Raw genomic sequence first — 19338 nt, 5'->3', positions numbered from 1 at the left:
TTTTCCATTTAAGGACATTGGTGTTTCCATACCAGGCTGTGGCACTCTCCACTGCACATCTGTAGAAGTTTGTCAAAGTTTTAGATTTCATGCTGAATCTTCACAAATTTCTTAGGAAGTATAGGCACTGCCGTGGTTTCGTTGTAATTGTGCTTGCATGCTAGGCGCAGGATTGGGCCGCTGAAATAATAACTGAGGAATTTAAAGTTGCTGACTCTCTCCTTCTCTGATCCTCCGATGAGGACTGGCTCATGGGCTCTGGCTGCCTCCTCCTTGCTGACATTGAGTAAGAGGCTGTTGTTATGGCAACACTCAGTCAGATTTTCTGTCTCCCTCCTAAATGCTGATTCATTGCCACCTTTGATTCAGCCAACGACAGTGGTGGCACCAGCAAACGTGAATATGTCATTGGAGCTGTGCTTAGCCACACAGTCATAAGTAGAGCAGAGAGCTAAGCACACAGTCTTGTGGAGCACCTGTGCTGATGGAGATTGTGGAGGAGATGTTGTTGCGAATCCAAACTGACTGGGGTCTGCAAGTGAGGAATTTGAGGATCCTATTGCACAAGGAGGTATTGATGCCAAGGTCTTGATCAGATTTGAAGGAATGATGGAATTGAATGCTGAGCTGTAGTTGATAAAGAGCATCCTATGTATGCATCTTTGCTGTCCAGATGTTCCAGAGTTGAGGCAGTGACAAAACATCTACTGTGGACCTGTCATGCCAGCAGCAAACCCCTTAATAAACAAAAAAACTTCATGGTCACTATTACTCATGTAGGCTTTATATTACAACCGGTTTAATTATAATTGAATGCAAATCCCACAGCTACTGTGGTAATTTTTTGACATATGTCTCTAGATTGTTAGTTTATGCATGTGCATTGCTTGAGCAGAAACAAAATTAACTAGGAACTAACACACAGGGAACCAATTGGAAGCAGATCCAATCAGGAACTAAAACACAGAGCTCTCTCCCATTCAGTGACACAAGCGACTGCAGATGCTGGAATCTGGAGCAGGAAAGAAAGATGCTGCAGGAACTCAGTGGGTCAGGAGCACAGAACATAGAAGAGTACAGCACAGGAACAGGCCATTCAGCCCACAATGTTGTGCTGAACCAGCAAAAAGCAAATCAAAAACACCCAAACATTAAACCCTCTTACCTACACAACGTCCATATCCTTCCATCTTCCTGACATCCATGTGCCTATCCACACGTCTCTTAAAAGCCTTTAATGTATTTGCCTCTACCACCATACCAGGCATCCACAACTCTGAGTAAAAAACTTACTCCTCACATCCCCGGTGAACTTACCCCCTCTCAACTTCAATGCATGCCCTCTAGTATTAAACACTTCAACCCTGGGAAACAGATACTCCCTGCCTAATCTGTCTATGCCTCTCATAATCTTATAAACCTCTATCAGATCTCCTCTCAGCCTCTGGCGCTCCAGAGAAAACAGCCCAGGTTTATCCAGCCTTTCGTGACAGCACATGCCCTCCAAACCAGGCAGCCTCCCGGTAAACCTCTTCTGAACCCTCTCCAGAGCCTCAACGTCCTTCCTACATTGGGGCAACCAGAACTGTACACAATACTGCAGACGCAAAATGAACAGTTCACATTTTGGGACACCATCTTCATTCAGCACAATGTTGAAGTGGTGAGGCCTAATTTGGAGTATTGGGAGCAGTTTTAGTCACCTGCCTACAGGAAAGATGTAAATAATGTTGAAAGAGTGCAGAGAAAATGTACATATAGTAGATGTTGCTGGGATTGAAGGACCTGAGTTTTAGCACAGATTGAATAGGTTAGGTCTTTGTTCCTTTGAATGTAGAAGACTGAGAGGAGATTATTTACAGAGGTAAACAAAATTATGAGGGGTATAGATAGGGTAAATGTAAGCAGGCTTTTTCCTCTGAAGTTGGGGGGACTACAACTAGAGGTCATGGGTTAAGGGTGAAAGATGAGAAGTTTAAGGGGACCATGAGGGGGATCATTATCTCTCAGAGGGTCGTGAGGGCGTGAAACACTTAAGACAAGTTTGGATTGCACTGCAACCAACCACCAAGCGGGAGTACGTAACGAGAGCTGCCTTTTCAATCAGGTCCGCAGTCAAGATTTAAAAGGCGGCGCTTCGCAGCAGTTTCTCTGAGCTGCTCTGCAACCAGACACCGAATGGGATTCATTAGAAAGGGCCAATAAAAATAACACAAGTGCAAGCACAGCGGCCATTCTTTTGAGGGTGCCAGTGTTGAGCAGTGGGTTAAGCACACACCCCTGAGGTGCCCCATTGCTGATTGTCAGCAACATGGAGTTGTTATTTCCAATCTGCACAGATTGTAGAAATGAGATTTTGAAAATGTCTTTGAATTTCAACCAGTTGGTTGGTACAAGTTTACGGAGCCCTACCAGTTACTCCGTCAGGGCCTGTCGCCTTGCAAAAACCGCCCCCTCTGCACTTCGAAGACAGCCTGACGTCAGCGTCTGAGACAGAGATCAGAGGATCACCGGAATCCTCATAGCTATAGTTTCTTCTCCCTTCAGAGCGAGCATAAAAGGCATTGATCTCATCTGGGAGGGAAGCATCACTGCCATTGATGATGTTGGGTTTCACTTTGTAGGCAGTAATATCTTACAGATACCTGCCAAAGCTGACACTCACCCGACCTCGATCAAAATTGTTCCTTGGCTCTTGAGATAGCTCTTTGCAAGTCCTACCCGGTTTTCTTGTACAGACTTGGGTCTCCAGAGCTGAATGCCACAGCTCAATCCCTCAGCAGACTACGAACCTCCTGGTTCATCCACAGCTTTTGGTTTGGGAATGTACAGTTAATTTTCATAGGCACACACTTATCCACACAAGTTTTAATGAAGTCAGTGACCGCTGTGGCGTACTCATTCAGACTCGAAAATGTATCTCTGAATACAGTCCAGTCCACCGACTCAAAGCAGTCCTGTAAGCACTCCTGCACCTCCCTTGTTCATGTCTTCTTGGTCCTCACTACTGGTGCTGCAGTCTCCAGTCGCTGGCAGTAGAAGTACAGCCAGGTGATCAGACTTTCCGAAGTGTGGGTGTGGGGTAGCACAGTAAATATTCTTGTTCAGGTCTAACAGTGCTCCAGTGTGTGTGTTACCTCTGGTACTACAAGTGATTTGTTGGTAATAATTATTTAGAGATTTCACACCCTAATCTCCTCCATCCACCCACCTACCCCCTTATCTCATCACACCTATCACTTGCCAGCTTGTACTCCCTTCCCTCTCCCCCATATTCTTCTTCTGGCTTCTTGCCCCTTTCTTTCTAGATCTGACGAAAGGCCTCTGCCTGAAACATTGACAGTTTATTCCCCTCCATAGATGCCCGCTGACTTGCTCAGTCTGTCCAGCACTTTGCCTGCACTGACATTTATTCACAATGCTTTTCACAATCATCTTTGAAATGTCGGCTTCTAAATTTCGCAAGTCGGTCTTGAGCCCACAGTCTTCTAAACTGGTTGCTGCAACAATCCACAGATATAACAGAGAATTCTGCAGATAGATTGTGCCCTTGGTCTCTTTAGCATTCTGCTTGTTGGAGTTTTCATAAGAATAATCAAGGTGGTATTGTATTAACATCTCAGTGCTCTGGTGTTACACTTCCCGGAGGCCAGCTGTGGCTCAGCTGGCAGTGCTGCTGCATTCAGATTGAAAGACTGCGTGTTCAAGTCCGCCTTTCAGCAGAAAAGATCTCTCCTAATGCTCTGATGCAGAGCTAAGGGATTGTTGCACTGTTGAAGTTGCAGTCTTTTAGCTGGGACATCAACCTAAAGTTCCTGTCTTTTTTTTTCTCGTTGATGGGAAAGAATCTTGTCTAATACAAGCCTTTAGTCAATCATCACTAAAATACACACTCAGTAGCCACTTCAGTAAGTCCAGGAGTGGATCCCCATGTGGTCTCCTGCTGCTGAAGCCCATCCACTTCAAAGTTCAAAGTGCTGTACATTCCAAGATGCTCCTCCGACCATCACTGTTGTAACACGTGGTTCTTGAAGTTCTTGTCAGCTTGAACTAGTCTGGCCATTATCCTCTGACCTCTCTTGCTACCAAGGTATTTTTGCCCACAGGATCGCTGCTCACTGCCACACAAGAGTCTGTTGTGCATGAAAATCCAGGAGATCAGCAGCTTCTGAGATACTCAAACCACCCTGCTTGGCACCAACAATCATTCCACAGTCAAAGCCACTTAGGTCACATCTCTTCCCCATTCTGATGTTTGGTCTGTACAACACCTAAACCTCTTGACCATGTCTGCATGTTTTTATGAATTGAGTTGCTGCCACATGATTGACTGATTGGATATTTGTATTGGCAAGCAAGTGTACTGCTGTACCTAATAAAGTGGCCACTGAGTGTCTTATCTACTGATTACCACATTACTGCGTGAGTTCCCTACTTTATAACAGTGACTATATTTCAAAAGTTACTTCCTTGCCTGTACAGAATTAGAGATGTTCTGCCAATCTTCACTTCTTCTACGAGAGGAAGCAGAGGAGGGTACAGCATTCTTTCTTTTCTGACAAATCCCACATCCTCTCCAAACTATTAATAAAAGCACTAATGGTTACATCACTGATACAAGTATTAATCATTCAATTTAAATCTGCACACATATCACAAATGTGCAAATTGTATTCTGTTTCTGACACAGTCTCTTCCATTGTTATACCAGCATTCATCTCACACTGCTGTCTGGACTGACATACACTAACCCTGTCTATGCTATATATTTAAAAACGCAAACACGAGGAAATCTGCAGATTCTGGAAATTCAAGCAACACACACAAAATGCTGGTGGAACGCAGCAGGCCGGGCAGCATCTATAGGGAGAAGCGCTGACAATGTTTCGGGCCGAGACCCTTCGTCAGGACTAACGGAAAGAAAAGATAGTAAGAGATTTGAAAGTGGGAGGGGGAGGGGGAAATCCAAAATGATAGGAGAAGACCGGAGGGGGTGGGATGAAGCTAAGAGCCAGAAAGCTGATTGGCGAAAGGGATACAGAGCTGGAGAAGGGAAAGGATCATGGGACAGGAGGCCTCGGGAGAAAGAAAGGGGGAGGGGAGCACCAGAGGGAGATGGAGAGCAGGCAAGGAGTGACTATGAGAGGGGCGGAGAGAGAAAAAAAAGGAAGAAAGAGAAAAGAAAATAAGGGATAAGAGACCGTTTCGCTGAACACCTATGCTCTGTCCACCAGAGAAAGCAGGATCTCCCAGTGGCCACACATTTTAATTCCACGTCCCATTCCCATTCTGATATGTCTATCCATGGCCTCCTCTACTGTCAAGATGAAGCCACACTCAGGTTGGAGGAACAAAACTTTATATTCCGTCTGGGTAGCCTCCAACCTGATGGCATGAACATTGATTTCTCTAGCTTCCGTTAATGCCCCTCCTCCCCTTCTCACCCCATCCCTGATTTATTTATTTCCCCCCTCTTTTTTTTTCTCTCTCTGCCTGTTCTCCATCTCTCTCTGGCGCTCCCCTCCCCCTTTCTTTCTCCCTAGGCCTCCCGTCCCATGATCCTTTCCCTTCTCCAGCTCTGTATCACTTTTACCAATCACCTTTCCAGCTCTTTAGCTTCACCCCTACCCCTCCTGTCTTCTCCTATCATTTTGGATCTCCCCCTCCCCCTCCCACTTTCAAATCTCTTACTACCTTTTCTTTCAGTTAGTCCTGATGGAGGGTCTCGGCCTGAAACATCAACAGTGCTTCTTCTTATAGATGCTGGCTGGCCTGCTGCGTTCCACCAGCATTTTGTGTGTGTTGCTATGCTATATATTATCGCTTAGGACTTAAATGCATGGGGACTTGATCAGGGAGTTTTCCAGTGGACAGTGTCCTATCCTCACTTTCTTCCATCCCATTGTGGGAAATTTATTGGAATGTTTTCTAAAGGACCAGACATATGAGCATTTGGATAGACATAGACTGATTAAGGACAATCAGCATGGCTTTGTGCATGGTAAGTCATGTCTAACCAATCTTATAGAGTTTTTTGAGGAAGCTACCAGGAAAGTGGATGAAGGCAAGGTGGTGGATGTTGTCTATATGGACTTTAGCAATGCATTTGACAAGATCCTGCATGGGAGGCTGATCAAAATGGTTCAGTCGCTCGGCAGTCGGGATGAGGTGGTAAATTGGATTAGACATTGGTTTTCTGGGAGAAGCCAGAGAGTGGTGGGAGATGGTTGCTTCTCTAAATGGAGGCCTGTGACTAGTGGTACGCTGCAGGGATCACTGCTGGGTCTGTTGTTGTTTGTCATCAATATCAAAAATCTAGATGATAATGTTGCTAACTGGATCAGCAAATTTTAAAAAGTATTGAAACGTAGGGCTGAACCATCGACTGCACTTTTGTCTGTAGATGCTGCCTGGCCTGCTGAGTTCCTCCAGCATTTTGTGTGTGTTTCTCAGAATTATGACGTTAATGCAAGCAGGCTTTTTCCACTGAGGTGGGTGGGACTACAACCAGAGGTCATGGGTTAAGGCTGAAAGGTGAAAAGTGTAAGGACAACTTCTTCATTCAGAGCGTCTTGAGAGTGTGGGATGAGCTGTCAGCACAAGTGGTCCATGCAAGCTCAATGTCAACGTTTAAGAGAAGTTTAGATAGATACTTGGATAGTAGGGATATGTCCCTACTAGATGGGCCAAAGAGCCTGTTTCTGAGCTGTACTCTAACACAGCTTGGTATGACAAACACTCTGCCTATAACTGCAAGAAACAGGTTGTGGACATAGCTCAGTGTGTCACAGAAACCAGCTTCCCTTTCGCAAACTCTATCAGCACCTCTCACTGCCTCAGTAAAACAGCTAACATAATCAAAGACAGTGCAAATTCTTATTCCCCTCCCTCCCTTTCTGGGACTCTACTATTCCTTTACCTCAATGCACAGTTGTAATGAATTGATCTCTACGGATGGCATACAAAACAAGTTCCTCACTGTAGCTTGGTACCTGTGACAATAATAAACCAATTTATCAATTCTACAATTGTAAAAATTTACAATTTTACCTTACAGTTCCTGATATGGAAACTCCATTCCTCTACTACTGAAGCCATCTATATATATCTTCATCAGCTAGACACAGTTCTATTTCTTTCCATTTATCCAGTTTCACTTTGCATAAACTTCATTCAATGTAGCTGAGGTGAACTTTGGCCTTCTTTTCTCTCTTGTCTCCAGCTCACTTCAGCTGAATCAGCGTCAGACTTCTTTTACTCGTTTTATAATTTCTTCATCCCCACCCAATTTAGAAAGTCAAAGCTGCATCCTTTGGATGAGCCACCAAGATACTACCTGCTTCCAGGAGGACACAAAGGAACCCAGGTTTCCATTTGAAGAGAACTGAGACTTACCCTGGCATCCCAGCCAAGATTAGGCCATCAAAGGCTTAATAATTTATCTAGCAATACGCTGCTTAGCTTTTTATTTCCCTGCTGTAGAAGAGGCCTTGCAGATTGTAGCTTCCCTGATTGTACTCGAGTTTCCTCTCACGTCCCAAAGATGTGGGCTGGTTGGTTAAGTGCCCTAGTGTGCGTCTGGGTGGTAGAATCGAGGCAGCTGGTGAGAATGTGGGGAGAATAAGAAATGGAATTAGTGTAGTATTAGTGAGTCCTGAAGGAAGGTTGGCACAAAATATCTACTTTTTAATTCCTTTCCATAGAGTTCCTCCAGTATTTTGTGTGTGTTGCTCTGGATTTCCAGCATCTGCAGGATCTCTTGTGTTAGTGTAGGATCCATGTAAATAAGTGCTTGATGGGTCAACTTGGACTTCATGCGCTGAAGGCCAAATTGATGTAGGTGTCCATGATTCTATTTGCTGAAGGACAGCATTGGTTACACTCAAAAGAAATGTATTGATGAGGAAGCACTTTGGGACTTCTTTGAATGCTTGAAAGACACTATGCAGCTTCCTGCTTTACTTACTTTCTGCAAATTCTGAATGTCAGATGATGCCAAAATTGTAGCAGCACACACTAAATGCCGGAGGAACTCAGCAGGTCAGGCAGCATCTATGTAAAAAAATAAACAGTCGACAATTCAAGCCGAGACCCTTCTTCAGGACAAAAGACATTTGCGATTCATAAGGAGTAGCAAACTGTATCAGTAATTTTAAACATGATACTATTTATTTGTAATGACATTGCTCTGTGCACTTGTACTGAAATTTAGTGATACGTTCTGATGTAATCAGAGTATGCTTCTTGGTCAGACTGGAACCACTTAATTGATTGCATAAACTTCTGGAAGGTGTCCGCTGTATTTCAGCCAATACAAATTGAGGAACAAATTATTTATAACTTGACTTGTAGGTAGAAAAATGTTGCAAGGCATTTACGAACAATTGACAGAATCGTTAAAAAAGAGGAGTCATTTATTTCCTTCTCTTTTTGTTTTCAACTTGAAATAACCTAGGAGATATTTCAGATGATTATTAAGAGGACGAGAGAAGTTGGTGATCTAATGAAGCTTCCAGTAACTAAAAATATTAGCTCCTAATTAGTCTTGGGTGGACAATTTAACTATCTGGTCAGTGACCTGAAAAATGCACTGTGGTTAGCAGCTAAATGCTACCAGACCTGAAACTAACCATGTCTGGTGCCAGCTGCACTTTAATATTAAAAGAAATCAAAGCAAATGTAGGCCAGGTTCCTTCACAACGCCATCCACTTCGCCTCTCTTCCCCATCAATGCTCGCAAATTCTTACTTCATAACACCAGGGCTCCAGCAAGGAAAAAGATTATTTCAAAGAACAGTGGGTGAATCAGGATAGATGGACTAGACCCCACCAGACTTAAAAAAGCCATGTATTGCACCACACACAAATATTCTGAGCAAAGGCATTTTAGGATTCTAGATTTTATTTTTCTAGCTTGTTAAGTTACATAAACTGAACAATTAATTGGTATCACTGGACTAAAACAACAATAACATGCATTTATATAACTATCTGCAAAGTGAAAAGGAAGTGCGGAGAAGCATAATGAAACTACAGATGCCATTTAGTATCACAGATATCAGCAATGGCCCAGTTGGCCTCTGAGTCAGAAGACGAAAATATTTATTTTGCTAGCAACTATTTTGTTCAAAAAGAAGTAAAATAGCCATCCATTGATGTCTCAGCTGCTGTAGTCAGAGCGTGCTTTACAATGGTTCAGTCCTCAGCTCCGGTGCTGTCTCTGTGGAGTCTGCATGATTGCTGCTTGAACATGTGGGTCTGTTCCAGATGCTCGGAATTCCTCCAACATCCCAAAGATGGGTGTTCTAGGTTAGTTGTCCATGATAAATTTCCCCTGGAACATAGGTGAGCGGTAGGATCTTTGGGAAGTAAATCAGAATGAAACTGGGCTGGTGTAGGGTTAATGTAAATGTCTGCTTGATGGTTAGCACAAACTCGATAGGCTGAAATGTCTGTTTCCATGCTGAATGACTCTACGTGATAAACTCTGAGTCATCTGGTAGTAAGCTGGTCTTTTTTAAATTTCAACTACCCCTCACATTAGTTGACTGTACACCACACAACCCTCCCGCCGGTCGAGTACATATCACTTTTTCCTCTCCTTTATCAGATGCATATCATTCCACCCATTCATTTTGGTGAACAGCGCTTCATTCTTCTAAACTTCCTCCTGTCAATCCCTTTCTCCCTGATTAGTCAATATCGATGGTATTTCTAATTTTCGTTTCCATCTGTGTGAGCTCTCTGTAGGTGATTGTAGGAGCAAAACTTTACTCCTCAGTATGAGAGTGACACCGCACAGAAACAGGCCCACGGACTCTGCTGACTATCAACTAATCCAACATTTTTTAAAATTCTCCCCACACTCTTGTCAATCCCTCCAGGTTCTCCACCTGCCTACACCCTAGCAGCAATTTACAGTGGGCAGGACACAAAGTCAAAGTGAAGCTCATTGCCATGTGCACAAGTGCGATGAAAAACACTCGCAACAGTATCTAGAACAAGAGAATGTGCAGGTGCTGGAAATCCGAGCAATGCTGGAGGAACTCAGCAGGCCAGGCAGCATCTGTGGGGAAGAAAGTACAGTCAATGCTTTGGGCCAAAACCTTTCGGCAGGGCTGGAGAAAAAAGATGAGGAGTCAGAGTAAGAAAGTGGGGGGAGGAGGAAGAGCCACAGGGTGACTGGTGAAACCCGGGGGGCGGGGTGAAGTAAAGAGCTGGGAAGTTGATTGGTGAAAAAGATCAAGGGCTAGAGAATGGGGAAGCTGAGAGAATAGAAGGCCATGGAAGAAAGGGAAGGGGAGGAGCACCAGAAGGAGGTGATGGGCTGGTGAGATGAAGGAGGGGAAAGAGAATGGGGAATGGTGAAGTGGGTGGTGGGGTATATTACTGGAAGTTCAAGAGATTGATGTTCATGTCATCAGGTTGGAGGCTACCCAGCCAGAATATAAGGTGCTGCTCCTCCAACCTGAGTGTGGCCTTATCGTGACAGTGAATTAGACCATGGATAGACATATCAGAATGGGAATGGGAAGTGGAATTTAAATGGGTGCCTACTGAGAGATCCTGCTTGTTCTGACAGACAGAGTGTAGATGCTCAGCAAAGTGGTCTCCAATCTACGTCGGGTCTCACCGATATACAGGAGGCCACACTGAGAGCACCGGATATGATCCCAAAGGACTCATGAGTGAAGTGTCGCCTCACCTGGAAGGACTGTTTGGGGCACTGAATGGTAGTGAGGGAGGAGGTGTAGGGGCAGGTGTAGCACTTGTTCTGCTTGCAAGGATAAGTGCCAGGAGGTAGATCAGAGGGGAGGGACGAATGGACAAGGGTCGACTGAACTCTTTTCCATTGATGCTGCATGGCCTGTTGAGATCTTCCAGCATTTTGTGTGTGTTGCAACAGCATCTAAGCAGCATTCATAAGTAAAACATTTTTTTACAAAAAAAAACACCATTATAACATAATTTAGTCCAAAGTGATCCAGGTAGACTTGGTTTGGTACAAAGTGGCCACAGCATTCATAGGGGAAAGAGAGGGAAGTTAGAAAAGACAAAAGGTTGGTGCCGCCTCCCCACACCAACCCCAGATCAGTAATTGCCCTGCGGGATCAACGGAATTGGGGGTCTTGCGGGCTGGAGTCACGAGGGCTTGTGGTGCCATAAGTATGTGAGTTGACGAGTCCAGCGTTTGGGGTCCCGTCATCAGCGAGTTTGAAGTTTGAGGTCAGGAGTTCATGGTCCCAGGGTTGATAGTGAAGATCAAAACCTGAAGGTCAATTGGAAGTCCGGAATTTGAGTCCGAAGCCTGGGTCTGTGAGGCTGCGAGTCCACTGGGGAAGTCAGAGACCTGATATCTGCGAGTAGCTAAATGCAGTGCAGGCTGAAGCCCGAGGACAATGGAAGGGCGGAAAAGGGCTTGTTCTGCTGAACACTTACATAAATTATGTTAGCACTGGAATGTGAGGCGACTCTTGCAGGCTGCACCAGAACATCCTTAGATTGTTAGTTGTTAAGGCAGACTGTAACAGACTCAAAACACTGGAGGAACTCAGCAGGTCAGGCATGAATAAACAGGCAACGTTTTGGGCCAAGAACCTTCTTCTAAACTAGAAAGGAAGGATGAACATGCCAGAATAAAAACAAGGGGAGAAGGGAAGGTGACAGGTGAAGCCGGATGGGTAGGAAAGGAAAAGAGCTGCAGAAGAAGGTCTCTGGTAGGAGAGGAGGGTGGACTATGGGAGAAAGGGAAGAATGAGGGGAACCAGGGCGAGGTGACAGGCAGGCGAGGAGAAGTAAGAGGCCAGAATGGGGAATAGAAGAAGAAGGAAAGGCCATGGACCTTCATGTCAGAACACAAATGGGAAAAGGAACTAAAACGGATTGCCACTGGGAAAGTCTGCTTTTGGAACATAGAGAGGAGGTGCTCGGCAACGCAGTCCCCCAACTCACGTCAGGTCTCAGCAATACAGAGGAGCACCGGAAACAGTAGACAACCCCAGCAGATTTGCAGGTGAAGTGTTGTTCGCCAAGAAAGATTGTTTGGGGTCCTGAATGGAGGTAAGGGAGAAGGTGAATGGGCAGGCGTTGCACTTCTGTCACCTGCAGGGAAATTCACCAGGAGGGAGATTAATGGGCAGGATGAGGGAATCGCAGAGGGAGCAATCACTGCAGAAAGCAGAGAGTGGAGGGGGAAGTAAAGAAGCTTTTGATGGTACGATCCCGATGAAGATGGCAGGAGTTGTGGAGAATGATGTGTTGGCTGCAGAACTCCATGGTGTGGTAGGTGAGGACACAAGGTGACAGTGACAGGGAGAGGGAAAGGGACAGGGACAGAGACAGAGATGGGATGGGGATAGGGGACGGGGACGGGGGTTAGTGTGATGAGCCATACTGAAACAGCTGTCATTCAATCATTTCACTGTATGTATGCATAAACGTACTTGTGGACATGACAACAAACTCAAATTTGCCCTTGTAAGTTGTCCACCAGACAATATTGTCTGTCTGTAACTACTTGAATGGAATCCATTAAAAATGGATCTTTAATTTGCCAGAATAATCAAGGTAGCAGATTCCTTCTATTTGAAGCATATTAGGAACCAAATGAAGTTTTACAATAATCCAGTATTCACACTACTAATTACAGATTCATTTATTTACTTGTAATTAAATTTCCCCAAGGTCATAGTAGAAAGATAGATAGAAAAATTAGCTTTATTTGTCACATGTACAGTGAAATGCGTTGTTTTGCGTTATCTGAGGATGTCACCCGAATTGTCACCATGCCCTCTGCTTACGAACCCGAACCCGCACACCTTTGTAATGTGGGGGGACACTGGTGCACACAGGAAAAACCCACATGGTCACGGGGAAAACGTACGAATGCCTTACAGGCAGCGACAGAATTAAACCTGGGTCGCTGGCATCGTAATAGAAATATGCTAACTGCTACGCTACCTAGTAGGACAAACACACTACTCTAGTAAATTCATAGTCCAAAAACTTGTGCTTCTGTATGGGTTCAAGCAGAAGCCAGCAGGGTTCAAAGTTCAAAGCAAATTTATTATCAAAGTACCAATATGTCTCCATATACAACCCCGAGGTTCATTTTCTTGCGGGGAAACTTGACTGTGTTCATATTTCTCTACGCTTTTCCTACTGATGACTCTGTAAATGCTGGTAAAGCATTCCCGTAGCCTTATAACGAGATAATAAATCAGCCATGATGGAATGGCAGAGCAGACTTAATGGGCCAAATGGCCTAATTCTGCTTCAAGTCTTATAGTCTAAACCAGGGGTTTAACCTTTTTTTTTTACCATGGACCACTACCGTTAAGCAAGGGGTCGCGGGCCTCAGGTTGGGAACCCCGGTTCTACACGTTGTAATCATATTCACTACTACTATACCACTTTCTTCGGCAGTTCCTTCCACAAACTCGCCAGCCTCTGTGTGGAAATGTTGCCCCCTCGCCCTACATCTGTCCCCTCTAATCTGAAACGGGAAAGAACGACAGTGACCAGTCACTCTACCTCTCCCTCTCATGATTTTCACCCCTCAGCCTCCCACGCTCCGGGGAAAATGCCCAGTCTATCCCGTCTCTCCTTTAAACTCTAGTCCTCGGTCCCAGCAGCATCCTTATGAATCGCTTCTGCCCCCTTTCAGCCGTACTGACATCTTTCCAAGAGCTGAGGAATGTGTTTTCGCTGGCTGTGAATAGTCTGCATAAATTAAGCTCGGATCCTGATTTATATTTTACTGGGGTGATTTAAAGTGACGGTCGTAAATCTGTTTACACAGTATACTCTAAATTCGAAGACATTTTTTAAAAATTCCACTTTAATTAAATGAATTTTTTTTGTTTTAGGATTAAAATTTCTCTTGGTGAATGGCAGCTTCGGGTATAATTGGAGTGAGTTACGTTTCATTCCTCAACTCAGCCTGTGCCTCGGATTCATTTAATGCTGTCTGGCTTTAGACATAGACGCTTAAACGACACGGAGTGGCGCGCCGGGCTCAAAGTCTTTTCTTTCCCCCTCAGGAATAAAGGGAAGCGTCTGTAGGGTCGGATCAGGCAGGAAGGCTGAATAACTCTATTCAGTGCCGGCATCAGTCACAGACAGGCTGAGCCTCACATGGGAGAGAGGAATGGGAAAACGCGGAAGGCCCATGGAAGACTTCTAATTGCCTGTCACTTACCTGTGTCTGTACGTTCAGCGGTTCTGTAACTCGGCTGAGATCGTGCAACAATGTCGCGGCTCTCTCTCGCCAACGTCCTTAACCCAGGAGAGATCGACACTTTCCTGCAGAATGTTCAAATGCTCCTGAAAGCGGCAAATTACATAGAAAGGACCGAGCAAAAAAACGAGAGTAAGTCTGAAAGGGACGTAGAAATGGTCACGCGTGAGTTTCAAACAAAACTCTGTACTTTTGGATATAGCTGGACTTTAAGCACTTAAAATAAACCAGAGACGCCTATTCTGTCGCAACCCGAAAGATTCAGTACCATTAATATAGGTCAGTAGCCCATCGTACAGGTGTTCCACAAGGGGATAGAGTAAATATATTTTTGAAAGTGTTAGGCAATATTCCATTGCACTGTTCTGGAATATAGTTTTTAATGGCGCAATTGTAATTGAAGCAGTGGGATTGCATACTACTCACAGACCAGTATACAAGGCAACAATTTTTGAAGATGATATATTTAAAATGAATTCAAATATGGAAAATAGCCGGAGCAGCGAATCAGAAATTGCGTACCGCTCGGTTACTTCCTTTAACCTTCGAATAATAACAGATTCTTAAATTAGTCGCGGTGTTTAATTAGCGTAATGTTAATTTCGCAGAGGAATTAAAATATCGGTTTGAATCCAACGGGAAATCTAACCTCTCTATTCTCTTTAATCTCTCCGATGTGTAGGAAGACTGTGAGATAAGCGTAAAGCTTTCTATCCTATGTTCCCCAGACAGCCCCATGTATAATTAACCAGTTTGAGGAGCGCTCTGTATAAAAAGCAGTCTCGTAACCCAGGGGACTTGATAAAGTTATTGGGATGCATTTGACGCCGTTTAATGTTAACGTTTCGTTATGATGGGGTTCTGTGACGACAGGTGTACTTTTTCGATGTAACAATCATTATATTTCAACGCCACGTGTAATGAGAAGAACGGGCAAGTGATGCAGAGTCAACCGGGCCTGTATGGTGCCGTAATCTGCCCCAAATCTCCACTGCACACCCGAATTAACAATACAGCGTGAACAACGACTTTGTTTCTATATTCTGCACGGGAGTTTCTGTTTAAAAAAACATTTTTATCTCTCTCTCAACAGGACATTACACTTTAGTAAAATGTCACGAGGTCAGCTAGCCGAAACAATAAGGTTTTGTGCCTTTGGCAACGTTTCGATATGATGCCCGTAGAAGAACTTTGCCTAAAAGAGTTTACTGTCTATAGTTAGCGACGAAAACAAAAGATGATTAAAACAGGCCCAGGGTTAATGTTTTGTGATTCTCTCAATACAGTCAATTTTCAATAGAGAAAAAAGCGGCGTTACAGCAAAGTTTGCCAGATGTACTGGGGGAGAGCGAGTGGGTTCCGAGTTAAGATGTAGTCATGGGCATAAATATGTGGGCTTCACGTAACTAATACGTCTTTTATTTTGCATTAACAGTTTCAAAATGATTATGCTGTATTTTGAAAGATTATATCTTACTCAGTTATTAACAAGTTGAAACTGTTTTTCTGCATCTGAGAAGTTGCTTTAGGTAACATTCTAATGCTAACACCATTTAAGAAAATAAAAATACGATTGATTTTTTGCCAGAATTCAAGTAGATGAAACAATACACAGTAAAAGTTACAGAAAATCCAATTGTTTTTACAAATATTGTTTCTACCCCAAACTTCCACCCACTATCAGAGTTCTCTATTCACAACAGAAGACTAACTTTCAAAGGCTGAGAGATTTACATTCTGTGATACTCTGGAGGCCAGATTGAAGTGGTTTTGGTGGTGTTCAGTTTTGCTATTTAACAGCTTAATTGAGAGTTAACAGAACCCAATGTTGGTTTGTGACACATAACTTTAACATCTCTTATTTCTATAAATCCTGGGCATGGAGATATCTAACCTTCATTCTATATATTAAAAAAACAACTCTGTGAGGCATGACTGCTTTAGATACCAATCAACCACTTTACCACATTCCTTCGAAACTTGGTGATGTCCATCAGTGACCCATACAACTTCTTGGGGGGTTGATATAACACTGTAAGTTTAACAAAGATGTGAGGATTTCTATTCTTCAGACGTTAGACCTGTAATGTTTAAATTCAAAGTTAAAACCAGGACCCCTGATAGAAGCATAGTAAATTTTATCCATAATGTTGTGAAGCAGAAGTATTATGCACTAAGTATATTAAATGCTGCGACTCTGCGTAGCTCCAGCATTCATTTCAGAGTTGCTTCCTCACATTTCCAGAGATTCAGGTTTGATCCTGACCTCTAATGCTGTCTGTGTGAAGTTTGCATGTTTTGCTGTGACTGCATGGATCTTCCCCGAGACCTTTGGTTTCCTGCCAAAGACATGGGGCTTGGTAGGTTATTGGGCAACTCTAAGTTGCCGGTGGTGTGTATGTGGGAGGTGGGGAGATGGGGAGGGTTGTTGTTAAGAGGTGACATGCGATTAATGTAAATAGATGCCTGACTGGCTCAGTAGATCAAAAACATATTTTCCATTCTGTGGTCCTACTCATGCGGCACTTGTTATTAATGACCTCAAACTCCAGACATCTCAAGTATGTACAATATATATATTTTTAAATGTAATTAGTGACAGAGATTGGTAAATGGTAATGAACATGCAGGTGGCAGATTCAAAACTCACCCAGATGTTTGAAGGGTCAAAAGGATCCCATGGGGACCATTCTGAATAAAAAGTTCAAGAGAGAATCTTGGAAACTGAGCCTGCAAGGAGAGTTGGAGGGGTCCAACCTTTCTTTTATACCAGGGACCAACACCATTAAGCTAAAGGTCCATGGGTCCCAGGTTGGGAACCCCAGTCCAGAGGATGTTCCTGGGAATGTAAGGGTTAATGTATGAGGAATGTTTGATGGCTCTGACCCCGCACTTGCTGGAGTTTAGAAGAATCCGGGGTTGGTCTAATTGAAAAACTCCAATTATTGAAAGGGCTAGATAGAGTGGATGTGGAGACGATTTTTCCTGTTATGGTTGAGTCTATGACCAGAGAGCACAACTTTAGAATCAAAGGAGGTCCCTTTAGAACAGAGATGAGAAGGAATTTCTTAAGCCAAAGGACGATGAATCTGTGAAATTCATTGCCACGGATGATGGAGCAAGCCATCCGGTATACTTCAACAGAGGTGAATAGGTTCTCGACTAGTAAAGATGTCAAAGGTTACGGGGAGAAGACAGGAGAATGGTGACTGAAAGAAAATAAATCAATCATTATCAAATGGCCGAGCAGATTCAATGGTCTAATTCTGCTACTATGTCGCACACTTTATGTAATTGGCTGAGCCATAGAGAAATGAGGTGCCATTAATGACCGGATTTCTTTTACCTCCTTGCTTCTCCTCGCCTTGTAACTTGAAACTCAAAAGAGGATGACATCATCAAATCTATTAGGTCATAACCACATGTATCTTAAATATTCATCCTTAGGGATGTGGTCATTGCTGGAAAGACCAGCATTTGCTACCACTCCCTAACTGTACTTGAGAAGGTTTTGGAGCACTACCTTCCGGCATTGCTGCAATCCTTCTTCGACTGTGTTAGGCAGGAAGTTCCAGGATTTAAACCCATTGACTGGTTTTACTGGGACACCTTGAGGTCAAAGGTTATCACTCTTACCTCATGTTTAGAAGGTCTTTGGTGATGATTGAGTGTAAACTGTTAGGGAGGCAGTTAGTTGGATTTGTCCTGTGGTGTTCACAGGTGCTGGCTGATGCTCATTACCTCATCCAAATGACCATTACTTATTCAGGGAGGCTGGCTGGAGAATGCCAGCAGGCCACTGAAGTAAAAAATGTAATGCAAACACTCAGGAGGTGGGGATGTTCACAAAGCCTTCTCCCGTTGCATGTTTACAAAGCATTCAGAGCTTGGTGGAGCACTGTGAGAGGGGTGTGGGACAGGTGGCAGAGAAGCAGTGACAGGGTCAGAGGGTGGTGCAGATGCAGGCACACCCAGCCCTGAGACACCAGGCTTAGTCATTTGATTCCAAACAATTGGTTTATTAATCATTACAGAATGTCTCTCTGGGGTTTCCCGCTCCCTCCCCTCTCCCTACCCCTTCCCCTTTCAGTCCACAATACAGACCCATATCAGAATCAGGTTTATCATCACATGTCGGGAATTTTCTTATTTTTTGCGACAGCAGTACAGTGCAATACATAAAATTACATTACTAGGCAAAAGCCATTCACAGCAAATGCAAAGAAACACAATAGAATCAAAGAAAGAAACACAAAGACTGATAAACAACCAATGTGCAAAAGATGACAAATTGTGTAAATACAAAAAGAAAAACACAATAATAATTATAAATAAGTAACAAATAATAAGGAGAACATGAGTTTGTGTATCTCCATGAACTTACTGGAACTGGTAACCAAGTGGCCTATCAAGAGATGAGTTCAAATACCACCCATGGAATTTAAATTTAGTTGATTGAACCATAAACTAATAAAAAGTTATTAGTAATCACGTGCATGGAAACTGGTTCTAGTGATGACGAAAATAGAGAATTATCTTTTATAAACATTTTCATTAGAGGGAAGTCTGCCATGGTGTTGGTCATGTGATCGATGTGGCCCACAGACCGTTACTAACAGTGTAATATTGGGAGTTTACCGCATGGACAGTTATGGCTGAAGAAGAGAACTTGCCATCATCTTTACAGCCCGTTAGGCAGCACCGTTAATGTTTACTTGTCAGATTCATGCATTTATCATATGTGAAACATTCAGTGAAGTGCTTTGTATTAACAACCAGCATACCCAGGGATGTGCTAATTATCACACCTGCATCAACATAGCATGGCCACAATGTTCCACAGAACACCAGCAGCAACAGCAACAAAATATTGACAGCAAAATTTCCCATCTCTCCCACCCACCTGTACACGCAAACATCTCGACAACCCGCCTCAACTAGTGACCCCCACAATAGAAAAATCCTCACCCACACAACTTTTAGCAGTAGCTGCTGGGCCCTTTTCTCCCCCTTCTGCATAAAAACAGTGAGATCAATTGCAGTGTTGTGACTGGTGTTACATTATAATAATGTTGAAATGTAACCATGTATTTGCAACC

At 43.7% G+C, this 19338-nt stretch overlaps 1 protein-coding gene across 2 annotated transcripts in view; it reads left to right on the top strand.

Annotated features, from left to right (window-relative positions):
• Positions 1–14250: 14250 nt before the first annotated feature.
• The window catches only part of mxi1 (max interactor 1, dimerization protein), a 61442-nt gene continuing 56354 nt past the window's right edge, over positions 14251–19338 (top strand). For both annotated transcript variants that reach the window (XM_073026861.1, XM_073026860.1), the window contains exon 1: positions 14251–14371. In XM_073026861.1, coding sequence (XP_072882962.1) covers positions 14251–14371 — 121 coding nt within the window. The remainder of the gene's footprint in view (positions 14372–19338) is intronic.

Source organism: Hemitrygon akajei, chromosome 23 (assembly GCF_048418815.1).
Source record: "Hemitrygon akajei chromosome 23, sHemAka1.3, whole genome shotgun sequence".
NCBI classification, from domain to species: domain Eukaryota; kingdom Metazoa; phylum Chordata; class Chondrichthyes; order Myliobatiformes; family Dasyatidae; genus Hemitrygon; species Hemitrygon akajei.
This window is presented reverse-complemented; position numbering and strand designations above follow the sequence as displayed.